We start from the raw sequence: 18,133 nt of genomic DNA on the forward strand, positions 1-18,133 counted from the left end.
ACATGTGAAGAAAAAAGTGTCTTATCTCCTTGGGAATTAGCAATCTAGCATAAACTCTTTTCTCATCAATTTAAATAAACCCTTTCAAATGCTTATAAGATTTTAACAAGCAAGAAACACTAGCACACTAAACAGTTGGCACTAGTTAACATTTATGGTTTTTGGATGGAACAAATGGAAAGGTATGAAGCCAACCAGGAGATGCAGAACTATTTAGGTGCCTTTGAATCAAGTCAGCTTTGGTCAATGAGACTGGATGCAACTCTGTTATTTGGAACATAAATTTTTTATCACTTCTGCTTAAGTGTGGCATCAAAATTCACAAATACAGACAATAGAAATTTAAGTCATACAGAACAAGGGAGTCAATTTCCTCTCTTGCAAGGCAGGATAGGGAGAAGTCATTTGAACACAGATTATTTCCTGCCTGTTTGTAGTTTTGCATATAGAATGAAAAGTTCTTAACCAGAGCTGGACTCGAATTAAAATATAAGTGTTCATGAGTGCCCCCTTCCCCAGTTATAGCAATATTCTGCAAAACTCCAAAATAAGCACAAATTAACATTGTGGTCAACGAAATACACCAGATGAAAACTCTGCTCTGCTCGTTGCGAGTTCCTGTTCTTTCCAGTTGACACACCGGGTTTATGCAAAGCGTTGAACAGTGGGAAAGCTGTTTTAAAAAAGCATAATATAGAAAAATAGTTTCCTCCTGCCAGATGTCAGTTCAACGCTGAAAATTTTACTACACAGCAGAGTTAAAATAGTTCTCGGGGAAAATAGATCACTTGAATAAAGCAGGATTCATCTGTATCTGCAGATCAAGCTGGTGCGATGGGAGCTAAGCCATAGAGCAATTCAGTTGAAGCTACACATGGCAAAACAATGTGTAAGGGGTGGGTGGGGAGGATTTCAGCCAATGTTTTCTGCTTTTTTAACCTCCTGATTCCACTGGGACTGCCGCTCCTAGTCTTCTTGCTAGCTAGGAATTTTAGGAGCAGCAATCCTCCTAACACAGATGCAGGGAGGAAGGGGCTGGTTTAAGTGCACGGAGCCTTGTGCTCAGATTTAATGGTAGACAGAGTACTGTGAAACTCAAAGGATGACTCTTTGCGTGGTGGCATTGTGATCTATTTTCTGCTGCCTTATTAATTTAAAGCGGTTGTTTTTCAAACTTGGGCACTTTAAGATAGGTGGATTTCAACTCCCAGAATTCCCCAGCCAGCAAGGCAACTGTGACTAGGAACTGAAGTCCACACATCTTAAAGAGTCCAAGTTTGAAAAACACTGATTTAAAACTTGTAAGGGCTTACACTGCCACTTTACGCTTGAATATGGCTTATCTAGGCAGGAAGCAGTTTTTTCCCCTGAAAAATCACTGAACCAGTAGTGGAACAGGTAGGATCCCACTGCTGAAATCACCCCATTAAATTGTTCAGGGCAACCCAAAAACAACAAAACAAAAATCAATGAAAGACATAATTCTCTATTGTGAGGTATAATGAGGATAGCCACAGACTAAAAACAGGAATAAATGTTAAGAATAGACAAACATTAGCTAAAGTTCAGAGGCACTCTTTTGCTGAAGATCAAATTTTAGTTCAGGGAAAGGAAACTGTTTTTATACCTAGGTGCTGTTTTTGTATTGTTTTAATATTTTTAGAGTTTATACATCTCAAAAGCATTTAAAACAATACAAAAATAATACAATATACATATTGTTTCATACTAAGGACTTTCCATAATGTATTTAAAAAACAGCCTATCCAAATTTGGAAGGCCAGCTCCTATCTCTTTATTTCAGATGAGCAAAAATATTTACTTGCGCACTCCTTTACAGCTCTGTGCCAAGATGCTGGCAAAGCTACTGATCACCAGGAGGGCAGGGCAGGGGAGGGAAGACAGCAACGGGCAGGGGCATTCAGAAACCCAATGGCAACAACAACCACTTTTTGTTAAATGCAGCAACCACATGCCAAAAGATGAAACCCAAAATACAAAAATATACAAAAACAAATCCTTTTTGCCTATTAAATGCAAAACTGGGGGGGGGAGGTTGAGCCTTTCTCCCCCCACCCCACCATGAAATCAAAGGGGAGATTTTTCTCTTGACAGGAGCTGAAGACCCCTACTAGGTTTTAAATTTCTACACAAATACAGGATCCCCCCAAAAGACTCTGACTTTGAAATATTTCAGACTTACAAGAAGGCTGGACATAACCTGCATGGAAGGCCCTGAATTACATTAATAAAATTCTAGGAGGCATCAAGAACAGAGGCTGCAGCTTATTTCAACTTCTCTTAACTGGAAATAGAATTAAAGTTGATTTTGAAAACAAAGGTAAGGTATGATCCAAAAGATAAGTGTACTTTATTTTTTAAAAAAAGGCATTTTTCTCTACAGCATGGAAATGTCATTTGTAATTAGTCCTTATGGTATAACTAGATAATTACCACTCCTCAGACAGTTTTTAGTTATTAAGAAGCCTCACAATTAGAGCTCAATCACTTTGTTTTGTTTATTTTATTTCTCCATTATGGGTATGAAAAACAGTTTGCAGAAATAAATGTAAATATTTCAAAAAAAATGGCTGCAGTGTGTCAGTATGTCGGCAAATCTGATTTTCCATGAGGACGCTTTTAAATAATTTTTTCTTAGTTATCCAATTCAGAGTCCCCTAGGACCTTTTTTCCCATGTCCAATAGTGTATTCTCCTTTCCTGGCCTGTTATTAAACACGATCAGTAAAAGGTGAATGGAGAATTTATTAAAGGACCAACGATATCCTAACCAGTTCAGCTTGAAACATGCCCCTTCCGTTTTAGGCCAGGAAGAACCTGACTCCTCAAGAGTGAATCTGGAGGATTTTTGTAGCTGCTGCCATACTTCTGAGCCTTTTCTGGGCATTGGCCTACATCTTTAAGGAGTTCAGCAAGTCTTTCACTCTGTCACTGTTTAACACACTCAGTCGTTTGAAGCCTTTGCTGACACGTCCTGGTTCAGATGCTTGTAGAAGAGCAGCCAAGCCCCAAGGCTTGGAGTTGTCTAAAGGACGTTTCTCCACCTGCTCTAAAATCCAGGCACTGTCCCTGGCCAGGCTAACAAATCGTTGAAGCTGGGCTGCATTTACATTCTTACTAATGTTAAGATTCTCTTCAAAGGGATTCTGTATATGGAGGGCAGAGGCCTCTGGCTTGTTCTGTTCTTTCCCCTGTAGATTTTGAAAAGAAGAAACAAAATCCTTAAGTACCCGAACTTCAACATACTTTTTGAACAACCTTTCAATCATTAAGCGATAGACTGCACAACATACAAAAGGGATATTCTACCAACCGCACAAGCGAATTTATGTTGTTCAGAAGATGGAAAGATAATAAACTGAAAAAAATGAATTGAGTTACTACAGAGAGGAGAAGCCTTGTCCTTTTACAAAGACACTAAAGCAGCTAGTAGTACAGGTAGTCTTGAACTTATAACCCCTATTTCCATTAATAAGCAAGAAGACTGTCACTATGCTGGATTTTATTATCTTTTTTTTGTTTCGTTGTTAAACAAATGACTGAGTGAATTACAAGGTTAAGTGAATCCAGCTTCCTCCATTGATTTTGCTTGTTGGAAGCCGCCTAAGAAACTTACAACCACCAATCACATGAACTTTGAAGGCTGTAGCTTGCTTGCATAAATGCTGCTTGCCTAGCCCCTAAATTTTGATCACATGACCCCTGAGATGCTACAACAGCCCTAAGTGCGAGGAGCAGTGATGTCTTTTTTTTCAGTGCCACTGTAACTTTAAAATGTCGCTAAACAAATGGTTGTAAGTTGAGAACTATTTCTAGTAATATATTTTGAGACTGAATTCATTTCCTTCCTTTAGTAAGTGCACCCCTGCTTACTGCTGAACTCTTATACCACTGGAGTTCTGTAAAAAAGGATTCAAGGCCAATGATTTGTTATAGTGGATAAGTTGTTATGCTAGAAACTGAGAGATGATGAATTCTGGTTCTCCCTTAGGTATGAACATCAGACGAATGACTTTAGGACACACTCTCTCTCTCTCAGCCTGGCCCAACTCACAGCATTGTTGCGGTGGGACTTCAGGTCTACAAAAGACAGGATTCAAATTTAATAAAATGAACAAATAAATAAAGACTGCACCTTGTTTTACCCTGTCCTCCCTATCTCTTCCCCATAGGGCCTTCATTTACACCAGACTTGTTGATCTAAAACATTAGCATGCAGCAATGATCAAGAGGCAAACCTGATCATCTACTGCTTTCTAATGGAACAATTTTTCCACTTGTCAAAGGGCTTGCTGTTCATTTCTCCCAGCAACCCATTTTCAAGTGGTCTAATTAGCTACCATACTGGATTGCAACCAAACATTTACCCAGAGGTCTCCAGTCTTTCTACACAGTAGATACATATCAATTTTTGACAGGGTGCTCTTGACTTTGTGAAGGGCTGTTGAGGACAAAGCATCTCCTGCTCCAAAAGAGCTTTGATAAGGAGGGTTGGATAGAATAAGTCCCAATTATCAGCACAAGCTAACTGGTGCTTGGCTCAGTATCACCGCTTTTGCCCGTGCTTTTAATGTCAAGATGTTGTTTTTCAAAAGATGCCAAAGGCTTCTCTATGAAATTACTTAATACAGTTACCTTTCGGAGATTTAGTGAATTTTTATTGAAGGCAAAATTTCCATAGAATTCAAAGAAGTCTCCAAGAAGTACATCTGAAACATGAAAAAGACAAAAAGTTAGTAGGAGGGAAAAACAAAACCTGTGTTCTCAGTTAATTGGTGGGGATATTGAAAATGTCTCTCTCCTTACCTAATGTTTCTGTGTTGCTTGTTGGAGTAATTTTGTTCAAATTACTAACAAAAGTACAGTCAAAGCCTTCAATTACTTCCTTATCTCCTGTATCTGAAAAAAGAAATAATTTTATGAGCTTCGTTAGTTCAGCATTAACAAACAAGTTAACATTTCTCTGAAGGGCTACGCAAAATTATAGCACTCAGAATCGCTGTCTGGGGAATTCTGGAAGTTGAAGTTCATTTGTCTTAAAGTTGTTGAGTTGAGAAACACTGGGCTTAAGAAAGGAACATTTCATGATCAGTGGTTGTCCAGCAAAAAGTAAATTAATCATTCTTTTACCGGCCAGTTTCTTCAGTTGATCCAAGGTGGGAACAATAGGTGGTTGTCTTCTTTGTAGGAAAAACAAGACCATCATGGTTAGAGAGAAATTGGTAATCCAAGCCCCAGGGATGCTACTTGTAAGCCCGTGATTCCATGCCCAGTATCGTATGCTGAATGCAAGAGTTCTCACACGTGGGTCAAGGCTGCCATAGACATAAAGGAGTTCTGAACTTTTCAAGGCAATTCTGTCGGAAAAAATAAAAAGATAAAAAAATGGAAGGGGAAATTATAGTACCACTGATAACATATTGTACCAGTAGCAACTTTATTAAAGCCTAACAATATTATAACTGCAAGTCCTTGGTTCTCTCTAAACTTGGTTGTTTGCTTCAAAACATTTCATTACCTGGTTAGGTAGCATTACTAGTATATCTAGTTAGGTAATGAAACATATGCAAGAAAACAACCAAGCTCAGAGAGCATCAAGGACTCCATAGTTCAACCCTGAACTAGTACTACAGAAATTCCCTTCTCTGTTAGTATTTTCGCTTTCACACAACAGCTAATGCAAGGGCGTACGAAAATGGAACTTCAATAAGGAAAGCAATTTCTAAGAAGCAAATATGAAAGCACGTTAAACTAATTGGGAACATACTATATAAAGAGTAAGAATATGTTGCAAAAGTTACCAATGTATGAGATAATGTATATTTGATTTGAGAAGAACATTTGGAACATTCTATTTAGATCAATGTTTCTCAAAATTGGCAACTTTTTAAAGTCGGTGGACTTTAATACCCAAATTTGCTGGCTGGGAAATTTTGAGAGATGAAACACACACATCTTAAAAGTTGTCTTGTTTGAAAAATAATTTGGATTGTATATTACACTTTTAACAAATACTTATTTATAAACATTGTGTTTCCCTATGTTAGGATTACATTTTCTATTTGGTGGCACCCATGGTTTTGGTGTATTTTCTTTCTTTCTTTTTTTTTATAAAGTGTTTGTTACTATAAAATTACCATCATACTTTAAAACAAGATTGCTTTTTCTGGACAGCAGTAACTGTAATGAGTTTAAGACACCTCAGGAATCCTAGACACATGAGCTTGGTGAGCCAGTTCAATTGGTAACAGTAATGTCTTAAACTGTCTGTTAACCAGAATTAATAAATGTCCTCAAACCAGAGGCCTTAGCTTTGAGCTGAAAAATCACATCCTAACATAATGGTTTAATGGTATATGGGTCCCATATCAAGAGGAAAAAGAAGTGGAAAAAGGAAATTGTCAATTTCATTGTACACATGTTGTGCATTGTCAATAAATGTTTGTTGATTGATTGGCTTTTATAAGGCTGCTTTTGAACACAATTTATGTACAATACAGAAATACCTTTCACAAATAGGTTGCAATAGGACATTTTAAATGGCAAATGATGTTGCTTTCCTTCCCTGTTTCAACCGTTAGTTTCAGAACAGAAGTAAAAACAAGGAACAGAATTCTTGAGTGAGAATGGAAAGAACTTGATTTAACAAAGAACAAAGGAACATCACCATACACACATAGAGAAATGATATAACAAGGCCCATAAATCCTTAGCTAAGACATGACACTGATCTGTTCAATAGAATGAAGCAACTTCTCTCTTGGCAATTCACGATTGAGTCATTAACCAGATGAAAAAAGATTCTAAGGAAAAATGAATCAATTATTCCAAAGAGATCTGCTTCCTCCTAGTGGCCATTCTAAGAAAATAATTCTTTCTGAATAATCCAAGTCTGGACAAAAATCCAAGGTTTATCTTAACCATTTATAAAATAAAGAACAAAGAATTAAGTCCTGGATGTTTTCTGTTCTGGCTATTTCTAGAACAAGGACCATGTGAGGGCATACAGTGCCCAGATGGTGAGATCTGAGTTCAAGTCAGCCATTAGGTTTACTGTTAGTTTGCCCCAAAACCTTCCAGATGAACTGTACTTGCCAGGGAGTATCTCTGGGAGAGTAGGAATGTCAGAAAAGTCAAGATGGTGCCCACAATCATGTGACAGAAGTTCCTCCCCTTTATGTAAACTGTGATACCTACACAAAGAGTGAGGTTTTGATCACATGATTCTGGTAGCCATTTTGACTTTTTTGGCTTTGTCAGACAAGTGTCCTTATCAAGATGTAGTTAGGAAGATGTATCAGGAAACAGGAAACTCAGGGTCATGTCCACCATTAGCTATGGAAGCTCACAGGGTAGTGTGGCACCTTTTCTTAATCCATCCAACTGATCATGACCAACTACTGTTGTGAGCAAAAAATGGCAGTACGATTAACTCCCCCTGGAGGAAAGACAGACTATAAAATGAAGCAGTAACAATAGCAGAAGGGAAAATGTAACTTTAAAACCTTTTTAAAATACTAACCGGTTGTTTACTGTCAAATCACACTGAAGCCCAGAAGGCTGATGGGAAAACCTCACCAATGGGCAACGAGCATTAAGTATCTTCTGGACACCCTCGCATCCTGGTCCAAGGTTATCAAGAAATTCACCAAGCACATTAAGGATCCTTTGGGCTGCTATTCGTTCTGAAGGAGCTTTCTTCATTTGGTAAATTATGTTAAAGGGGCTTGTTTTCTAACACAAAGGAAAACCACACAAAAAATTAATTCGCAAATTAGACGTCCCATTCCCAAAGCTGAAACAAGGAGAGGGAGCATTGGAAATTCATGTCAGACTATCTCACATTAGGCAAAAGGCAGAGTACAGTTAACCATAGTAAAAACAAATGTTTCCAGATAATGGCCATTTTAACTGGCATACAAATTAAAGTTATATGGCAACTAAAACTTTGTTTATTTGCTTTTATAGTATTGTGTGCCCATTTCTGAGCTTCTTAAATTCTTAAAATTCACCTTATACTTCTTGTAATGTGAATTTATATTCAACTTTTCAAACAATACAAAACTTTTGGCTCAGATAGAGAATATTAATTTACATTAGCTCTCTCTTCAATTTAGTGCCCTCCAGATGTGCTGGACTCATCTGTTCCTTTGAGATCAGGGCTGAGTTCACATCATAGCCCTACATCGGTCCATCTGGAAATCACGCTTAATGTTATATACACGCTACTTGGGAATCTAACATCTCAAATTCAAACTCAAAAGACCTCATTTAGGCTACTGAGTCCAGCTCCCTGCTCACCAGAAATCCAAAGTAAACGATCCTGTGGCAAATAATTGTGTTGTCTCTGCTTTGGTACAGCACAGAAAATAAATTCACCACTTCTTTAGGCAATGATTACCTTGATGACCTGCTTGTACATTCCAGAAAATATCTTCTAACATTCAATCATAATTGGGCTTTTTGTAATACACTGTGTTCATGGTTGGAGAAGAATCCACAGATATAATGACAACCATTATATCAGAGTTGGGGAATTTCTGTTTTTTTCTGATGCTGATTTTTTGATTAACAAGTGTTGTTCACTGGTTTGGCAACTTCAATTCTCAGAATTCCCCAGCCGGCAGATATTGAAGCCCATATACCTTGAAGCTGCTATATTCAAAAAACACTGTGTTAAACCATAAGTCACAGCAGCCCCAGCCAGTAGGAATAATGGCAAGAGATGATGGGAGAATCACTGATGATCTGGAAAATCAGATTCTGAAGACTTCTTTGACACTGAGAAAATTACACTATAGCTGATTTGCATATAAACGTTTCCATTTCTATCCACATTTCTAATATGTAACTAAGTAATAGTAATATTTGCACCCTATTTACACAGGGCCAAACATATTATTTCTTGCCATTTTAAAAATCCCTACAATAAGTCTCTTCTTTCCCCATTCAAGTACCAATAACTAAATTTAAGAGAATCTGTGCATTAAACTTAGAGATATACTTAAACACAGAGACCTATCAAATCTGTGCTTTATAAAACACCATGCATATAAGTGGCACAACAAGAAAGAAACAACACTAGCAGCTAAGATTTAAATTCATATGCTTTTCATTGCCAATTATAGCAGAAAGAGCAACCCAGACACATTTTGTTGACAACTGAAGAATTTTTGAGAGAATAGTGGTGTTTGTGGTACAGGGTAACAACAGACTGAATCTCAAGACAGGATTCCTAAAATCTCCCAGCCTTTACCTGCAAACTCAAGATTTATCAGTGCAGCTATAAAGCACTTGGAATTCTGACATCTTGTACAGCTGCCTGGTGTGAGAATTTTCACTCTTTCTTCAACTACATGCAAGTAAAAGGCAATGTCCCTCCCCCCCCCCCCGCCTCATGAGGGCCAGTTTGGTATAGGGATTAAGGCACCAAGCTAAAAACCAGAAGACTGTGAATTTTAGTGGGGATCCTTAATTTATGACCACAATGGGACTGGAATGTTGTTGCTAAGCAAGGCAGTTGTGAGTGGTGCCCAATTTTACTTTTTTTGCTTTGGTCATTAAGTGAACCACACAATTGTTAAATGAATCTGGCTTCCCCTAGTACTTTTATTGTTGGAAGTCAGTTAAGAAAGTCACAAATGGCAATCACATGACCCCAAATGATGCAACCATCGTAATTACATACCAATTGCCAAATGCCCAAACTTTGATCTTGTGACCAAAGAGATATTGAAACTGTTGTAAAGGCAAAGACTGGTTGTAAGTCACTTTATTTTAGCACGGTTGTAACTCTGAACCTTAACTAAGCCAATGATTGTAAGTGGAGGACAACCTGTAGTCCTGCCTTAGGCACAAAGCTATATGTAGGTGACCTTGGGCAATAATTAATTCTAAGAAGCAGGCAAGGTCCAAAAAACCTTGCCAAGAAAAGGACTAATCCAGACCGTCAATGCTGACCTGAAGGCTTAAACAATCGGTATCGCTATGAATAAGCCCAGAAAGGAGGCAGGATCGAAGCAGTTGCAATGCCTCATTCATTTCCTGCATGCACCTCAAAAGACCGTGAATAGCAGAGCACAATCTTATGCTTTTACATTTTCTTACAGCAATTGAACAAAAGTTGCAGTAGAAAGCACATTAGCGCAAAGGAAAGCGCAGCTTCCTCCTGTTGTGAAATATGTCTTTGTTGACTAATGCGGTAAAGTTTCAAGGCTATATGTGGGAAATCAAGGGGGAAACTTTAGGTTTTCCCAGGCCTAGTTTCTTACTGTTCAGCTCAGGCTTGAGACTTAGGGTTTAAAAGCACTCAAAGTGCTAAAACGAAAAAGCTATAAATACAATGATTAAAAATATAAACAAACAAAATATTTACACAGAATATTTAAAAGCATTTAAAGAGTGCGATGGATATATTTAAAAGATCCTTTTCCAATGAGGAGAGTCAATGAAAAAAATTTCAAGCAAAATGATAGAAAAAAAATCAGAACTTCATTTTTTTTTTTTTTTTTTTGCCAGAAATCTGAGAGACTCCACAGGAAGGAGTTGCCACCAAAAAGATTTGCTTAGTGAGGCTACTTAGTGAGAAGCATGTGGGGAATTCATCCACCCATCTTTAAGTTGCCAAGTTTGCAAAACACTGTTCTGAAGTTTAATGGTTTACAATAATATTAATCTTTCCTGCAGCAGCTGCTTGTTTTAAAATATAGGAACGCAACTAATTTCAAACGTATTAAGAGTAACATTTAGCCTATTCAGGAGGTAAACACCTTTAAAAAAGCTGAGAACAATGGGGGATGAACCTGGGAATCAATCCAGAAATCAGACCAACTACAGAGGGCAATGCTATTGTCATGGTCTCATATTCATCTCAGCACAACGCAATTAATTCATTTTACAACAGCATTTGAGAAATATTTTACCCTTTTGACAGAATTTTTCCCGACTTTGTTCAGCTCTAGGAACATATCGAGGTCGCATCCCAGTTTGCCAAAGGTATTCACAGAAGAACCAAAAGGCTTCACAATACAGTCTGAAAAGTAAGCACTTGCAATGTCTTGAATTAAGGAACAGGCTAAAAACCGGAGTTTGGTATTTTCTTCGGTCAACTGACATTCATTTGTGAGCAGGTGCAACTGTTCACTCACCTGAATAACAACAATAAAAAGAGAAAGCATCTCAGATTTTAAATATCTGGCACTCAAGATATTTGTAAGATGCAGCCTAACCTTTAATAATTGTATTCTTATAAGAAATAGCATCAACTTTAATCTTTATAGAATATATGCTTAAAGAATCTTAGAAGAATAGCTAAAAACATTAGATATGATGCAACCTCTATATAGACAAGTCTCCAAGAAAATCTGGATTGAAAGAACCGGCTGTTGATTCTATAAGATTAGAAACAATTGAAAAGATGCAGCAAATAATTTCTAGTTGCAGTTTTCTTTTCTTCAGATACATTGCTTTGGCATCCTGCTGGCCTGGTTCTTTCATTACAATTTATTGCTCCTGCTGCTTCCTAAGAAAATTATGCATTTTTAAAAGATAAAATGGCTAAATTTCTGAGAAAAGGGCAACACATTATTATGTATCAGAAATATACTAAGTCTATAGAAGCAAGACAATTCGAGTTAATTTGATTGTATTGCACAAGTTCCCCAAATTGGTTCCTAGAGCTGTTGGATAGCAGTTTTATACCTTGGAAAGAAAGCATGGAGGGACAAACACTAAAATTATAGGTGTAGTTTTTATTAGAAAGTATTTTTGAGCCTGGTTTTTGTCTGAAGGAAAATGCGATTTATTTAAGAAATAACATGGTGACTTAAAGCCACAATTTCTTAAGTCTAATTATAGTTATGAGCCTAGGATATGTTAAGAAGAGCAAGCAAGTCAGGTAGGTACTTGAACTGCACAGGTCAGTCAGAATACAAAGAGAACTGACACACAAAGGGGTGATAAAAGCCCTGAAAACTTCAGACTAATGGTGCAGCATGTTATATTGAGATTTTTAAAAGTGAATCTTTTAAACAAGGAAAAGAGATAAAAAGGTTCTCTACTAACTATCCCAATATTTATTCCCCCATGCGGTCAGAAGGTTTATAGGTACAGAAAAACAATGCATGCAAAATTGAATTCCACAGGAATTATATTTCTTCTTCAAAGTAGTTTCAAAAGATTGCTGGAAATGTTCTTGAATATACTTATCTGAATCAATGATGAAAACTGGATAAATTTGCAATACAAGTTGGTTCTCTTTGCTTTGATACAAATTGATATATAACTCGTGGTTAACATACCATGATTAGTACAATGTAGAAAGCCAGTCCCTGTGTCACTTTCTTGTTGGGTAGAGAAATGGAAGCAAAAAATAAACTTCTACCTTATCATGCCAACTAATATACTCAATATCTTAATGTTCTTCTTTCTCTAAGGCAGTGATGGCAAACCTATGATACATGCGTCAAGGGTGACATGTTGCAACGTTTTGGATAATATACCAGCAATCACACACAGTTGACAACCTTTATTCTCGAAAGCACACCTTGTTCTCATATAATTTTTGAAGGTTGCAGAGGCCATGTGAGAATGGATATGAATCTGGTCCAATCCCTGCATCCTTCCTTGCAAGAAAAGCCAGGGACAGGAATTCGTATGTATTGGGAGGAGACAACAGAAAGAAACCCAGGGTCCATGTTCTTTTGCAAGCAAAGCAAGCCCCAAAATAGAACTTGTTTTTTTCCTTTACAAGTTTAATCATGGTATTGATCATTTGTAGTATCTGTTAAAAACACCTGCATTTTTAGAAAGTTCTTTAGTCAATACTGTTCTCTCAGGTATATTTAGGTACAATCCATTTTCCAGTAACATATTCATTGCAAAAATAAACCTGCTTGTTATAAAAGAATTGTAAAACAATTACTGCATGAACTTACACTTTCTGCATCACAAAGTTTCTTCACCAGCATTTCAACTGGAATAGAGGTTTGTCTATGACAAAGAATTGGGGTTTGTTCAGAAACGGGGTCTGGTTGTTTTTTCAACATCAAGGTAAGGATTCTAGATTTAAATGGAACAGGGTGTTCATCCTTAAACTCTGGAATTGTAATGACATCCTGCAATGAAGTTATGCTTTCTTTCTCAGAAAATTCTATGACTGCATACATAGCCTGAAGCAATATGAGAGAAGAAACAGGAAAAAATATTAGGAATAAGAGCTTAAGTTTGAGAACACATACAAACTATTTAAAGGATTAGAATTTAAGAGTTAAATTGACCTGCAACCGACAGTCAAGTCCATTAGACTGATATACTTAACTAACTTCTTTTATGATCTTCCAGGGAGAAAAAAGAGAATGACAAAAAATAATACTGTGCCATTCAGAACAAAGCAGAAAAATGTGAATTTTCTTAAACTCATCCATTGAGGCCTTTTCTATCTGAAATACCTTAAATATTTAGATTTCAGTTGCTAACCTTTCAAATACTTACTTTACTTTTATAGAAGAAATGATTCTTAATATTTCCATGCTGTGATAAGTATTTGAGAAAAGACTTGGCATTGAAATTGGGGGGACAATTAATTAACACAGTCCTCTGTGCTTGTACTTGTCTTTCTGCAAGAATTTCACTGAATGTCTTTTTCCTGGAGTCATTTTCGCTATCTAGATTTGAAGAAGAAGAAGAAGAAGAAGAAGAAGAGACTAATGTGAGAAACTTAGATGACATACTTGAAGGGTTTTTTTTAGGATTACCTGTGAACAGTTTTGCATACTGAAAGAAAGTTTGGGACACAAAGCATTAGATGGTACTTCTCCTGAGTCCCTCATGAATGACTTCTCTGACTTGTTCCTTATAAAATATTTCACTAATAACACAGCAAATTTATTAAGAGAAATAGATTGGGTTGATCAAGTTTGTTGTCCAATAGCTAAAATAGCATTTTACTGCCTCGTAGCATATTCTTGGAAGTTAAGAGGCAAAATTCATATGAACTAGGAAAGTGTGGAACCAAATTTGTGACATAGTTTCAATTGAATTGGAAGATAATTTTTTTTTGGGGGGGGGGGTTGTGTCTCATTTATCTGCAGAACAGTTTTAGCAGAAAACATGTGAAGTATTGATGAAAAAGAATATTTGTAGCTCAGGATTAAAATGAGGAATCTCTGAACTTGATTATTTTCTTGCAGACATTTATTATCCAAACTGGGTAACATCACCAGTGTTCAGCACTAATTATGTTATCTAGTTGGCTAATGAAACATCTGCAAGAAAACAACCAAGTTCAACACATGAAGCGAGCATATGAGTGACTAGCCAAAAAAAGGGCAGATATTTGAAAGAATTGAATTACTGTACCATCTGCCTGTCCCTTCCCAAACTGACTGAAATAAGGAACAAGTTATTCTTCTAGGTTTAAAAAGCAAGACACAAGAGGATACTGATCATCAATTAGCATCATTAAACCTAATATTGGATTCTGATGCAAGACCCACGTCCTCATGAAGAGATTAAAATGGAGAAAAATACAGAGATATAGTTCAAGATGACATAAATCCCACATATTGGTTATCAACTCAATTTTGTCAATGTATGATTTTGTCATTGCTGTTTTTTTAAAATAATCTTTGAACGAAAACCACCTAATATAAAACAAAGAACCTCAGTGTAATTTGACAAGGACAGTAAAACCATGAGAAAGCAGTTGAAAAAAGGAAATCAAAGAACTTAGGTCAATCTAAACAAAATTATATTTTCTTTTTTAATTTAGCAATTATGCAAATGGCATGGTTCAACTTTCCCTAGGCTTGCTTGGACAGATTTATATGGATATTATCAATGTTACTTATTAAAATGGTTTGAGGAGGAACTTAGAAAGATCAGAGAACAATCTGGTATGAAATATATTTAATCTAATATAATGTCCTTGGTTAAAAGGAAAAAATATATACTTATATTATTTTATATAAATAGTATCAGAATAACAAGGATGCAGGCCATTAAATGTTAGCTTGGATAGCCTTTTTTCCTTCAGATTTTTGGTTATGCAGCTACAGCTATGTTTTTCAATTTTCCAATTTTAAGGTATCTACACTTCAAGTCCCAGAATTCCATACCCAGCACTTTTGGGAACTGAGCAAGAGAGATGTATTGAGATGCATGCAGCATGTTGAGTTACTGAATAAGTTTTTAATTTGGAAATATCCACCTCAGGATGTCCAATTTAAAAAGTTTTCAAGATTAAAACTATTCCAACATTGACTTATAGCACAGAAACATGCAGTTTTACCAATACTTTATCTGTTGAAAGTATCCTGACAGACACTTTGGGTATATGATAACTTTTGTAACCAAGCATTATGTCAGACCTGAATTTAAAGTTGAAACTATTATGATCTTAAGCCATAGGAGAATGTTATTGGATCAAAGTACTATCAGAGGCTTCTCTTGCAGGCTAATGAAAACCCAAGGCTTTAGAAATGTATGAATCTAATTATAGACTTATTACAGGTAGTCCTCAATTGAGCTCAAATTGAACCCAAATTTTCTGTTGCTAAGACAGATTTTAAATTAGTTTTGCTCCGTTTTATGACCTTTCTTGCCACAGTTGCTAAGTGAATCATTATAGTTATTAAGATAGTAACATGGTTGTTACATGAATCTGTCTTTCCCATTGACTTTGCTTGTGAGGTCACAAATAGTGATTACATGACCCCAGAACATTTCAACCAACTGAATTTTGGTCATGTGACCATAAGAATGTTGCAATGATTGTGTGAAAAACGGTCGTAAGTTACTTTATTCAGTGCCATTATAACTTCAAACAGTCAGTAAACAAATGATAAAAGGTTGAGAAATATTTGTATTCAATACTCTGGAACAGGTTGTAATGAAAGTTTTAGATATAAATGCTCACATCAAAACAGATGTCCTGTCAATAGCTGCAGTTCCAAATGGAAATATATCTAATATGCAATAAGAAAATGAAGCATCTGAAAACTTGGACTTACCTGTATTTTATGCATATGGACTTAATAATGAAGCTTGGCCAATTTTATGGCATCTTAGCTCAAGAAAGACTTTGTGTTTATCAGTCTGGCAAGTATCAGAGGTGTTTCTGAACCATTTTTAGTGAAATGCAGGAAGGTAAAAAGAATACAGTCTTCATACTGGAATAAACCACTACATAATAGTGGTTATTAATTATATTGATATAAGCCGTGGTGGCACAATAGTGAAGAGTACAGTACTGCGGGCTACTTCTGCTGATTGCTGACTGACAGCAGTTTAGGAGTTCGATCCTCACTGGCTCAAGGTTGACTCAGCCTTCCCTCCTTCTGAGGTAGGTAAAATGAGGATCCAGATTGTTGGGGGCAATATGCTGACTGTGTAAACTGCTTAGACAGAGGTGTAAAGCACTATATAAGTCTAAGTGCTATTGCTATTAATAATATTAATTACTAAGATAAGTGATGTTATGGATATGTTTGCTACCTTGAGTTATTTGTAAAAAAAATAAAGGCAAGATGCAAATAAGGAATTAAAAAAGTAAAGCAGGTGCCACATTAACTATTGTCAACTAAGAAACAACTCCTAAATGTGATTGCAGTGCACTGCTATATAGTGATTTTAAAATATCAACATGTGTATTTGGGAAAAACAACCACTCTTTGTGTGTGTGTGTTTTAAATTTTATTTAAGGCGAGCTGTTCAGTTTATAGCATTTTATTTGGCTTGATGTGGAGATTCTCAGCCATGGTTGACCCAAAGGTGCTTTCCCCCCCCCAAAAGCAACTGGACTTTCTTTGTTTTTCCTTGAAGACAGAGAAGGAAAAGAAGAAAGCCCAATGGCCTTTTGAAAGAATAAAAAGCACCTTTGGGATAATTTGGTTTGATATTTCAGTTTGATATTTCCATGCTCTTTCGCTAGGCTATTGGGTTTCACTCTCTAGGTTCCGTTCGTTGTCTGTTCAAATAAGACACAGTTGGCTGGGCTTTCACGAACCTGCAGAAAGCCAAATGCTCCACCTATCCTATCCTCTCACACCCCAGGGCTGCAGCGTACAACCCGAGCCGCTTTCCCCAATGCCGTCCTCTCAGATAGGCCCCCTTTCATTTATTCTTCGTAGCTAAAATCCTACGAGGCCTCAGGAGTAAACGGCATCCCTCCCTATTTCGAAAATCTACACCAACCGATCTCGAGGCAGGGCCCAACGAAAGCGGTTCGCCTCTTCCCTTGAGCCGATTGCAGTCTACTACCGTCTGCAAAAAAATAAAATAAAAAGACTCCCCCGTTTTACCCTTTGTCGGCGCCATGCCGCCAGGAGCCTGCGACTCTCCCAGGGACACCGCAGCGGCTTCCGCGGAGCTGAATCTAATCGCACCGAGCCGCCTCTTTGGCACAACCATGCGGGATAAAATCCATCCTCGCCATTGAAGCAACAGAGGCAAGGTCCCTATGGGGGCAGCCATGACTGCCGAAAAGGAAGGAGAACGGGTGCGCCTGCGCGCCGTGACGGAGACCGTACACTACAGGGTAGCGCGAGGGTCAATATGCCCCAGACGACAAAAAAACAAACAAAACGCGTTTCCAGTCAAGGAGTAGCTAGGGATGTGTCAACTCTATTCAGCTTCATTCGAAGCATTACTGGAGGGAGAAAGACTAACCTGGCAAAGGCGTGAGCTTTGCTTTACTGCACTGAATGAAAACTCAGATTATTTTTTGCTCCATAAGAGATCATGCTTGAATTATTTCTTGAAATTGATATTACACATCTATTTCATGAGAGTGATATGTGCAGATTTTGAACCTATATAGAGAAGGACTCCATGTGGATAAGGAGCTAACAACAGCAATCTAGGTTTCCCTAAATCGATTTGGAAGAAGGTGGGGAAAAACAAAATGTGAAAGAAGAAGGTGGAAAGGAAGATGGAAAAGAATAATCAAGGTTGGGAAGCTGGATTGTCTTCAGCACATTGTATATTTCATCATTTTCATATCTTTGCACTTTTTACCAAATAATTGTAAATCTAGCTCCCATTGGCTTGTTTAAAAAAAAAAAAACCCAAGAAAGGTGAATCTGATTGGTACAGAATTGTAGGCTAGATGGGAT

At 37.1% G+C, this 18,133-nt stretch overlaps 1 protein-coding gene across 1 annotated transcript; it reads right to left on the reverse strand.

Moving 5' to 3' along the window:
- Positions 1-2,501: 2,501 nt before the first annotated feature.
- On the reverse strand, positions 2,502-17,505 carry MTPAP (mitochondrial poly(A) polymerase). Its single transcript, XM_026672183.2, has 9 exons — positions 17,321-17,505; positions 13,512-13,684; positions 12,956-13,189; positions 10,943-11,167; positions 7,543-7,754; positions 5,151-5,377; positions 4,827-4,919; positions 4,656-4,729; positions 2,502-3,211 (listed from the first exon to the last, which is right to left on the reverse strand). The coding sequence occupies exons 1-9, from the start codon at positions 17,490-17,492 to the stop codon at positions 2,912-2,914; spliced, it is 1,710 nt and encodes a 569-aa protein (XP_026527968.1). The 5' UTR covers positions 17,493-17,505; the 3' UTR covers positions 2,502-2,911.
- Positions 17,506-18,133: the final 628 nt, after the last annotated feature.

The sequence above is a fragment of the Notechis scutatus genome, chromosome Z (assembly GCF_049901735.1).
Source record: "Notechis scutatus isolate UNSWTSFEM ecotype Mainland chromosome Z, rNotScu1.2, whole genome shotgun sequence".
NCBI lineage: Eukaryota > Metazoa > Chordata > Lepidosauria > Squamata > Elapidae > Notechis > Notechis scutatus.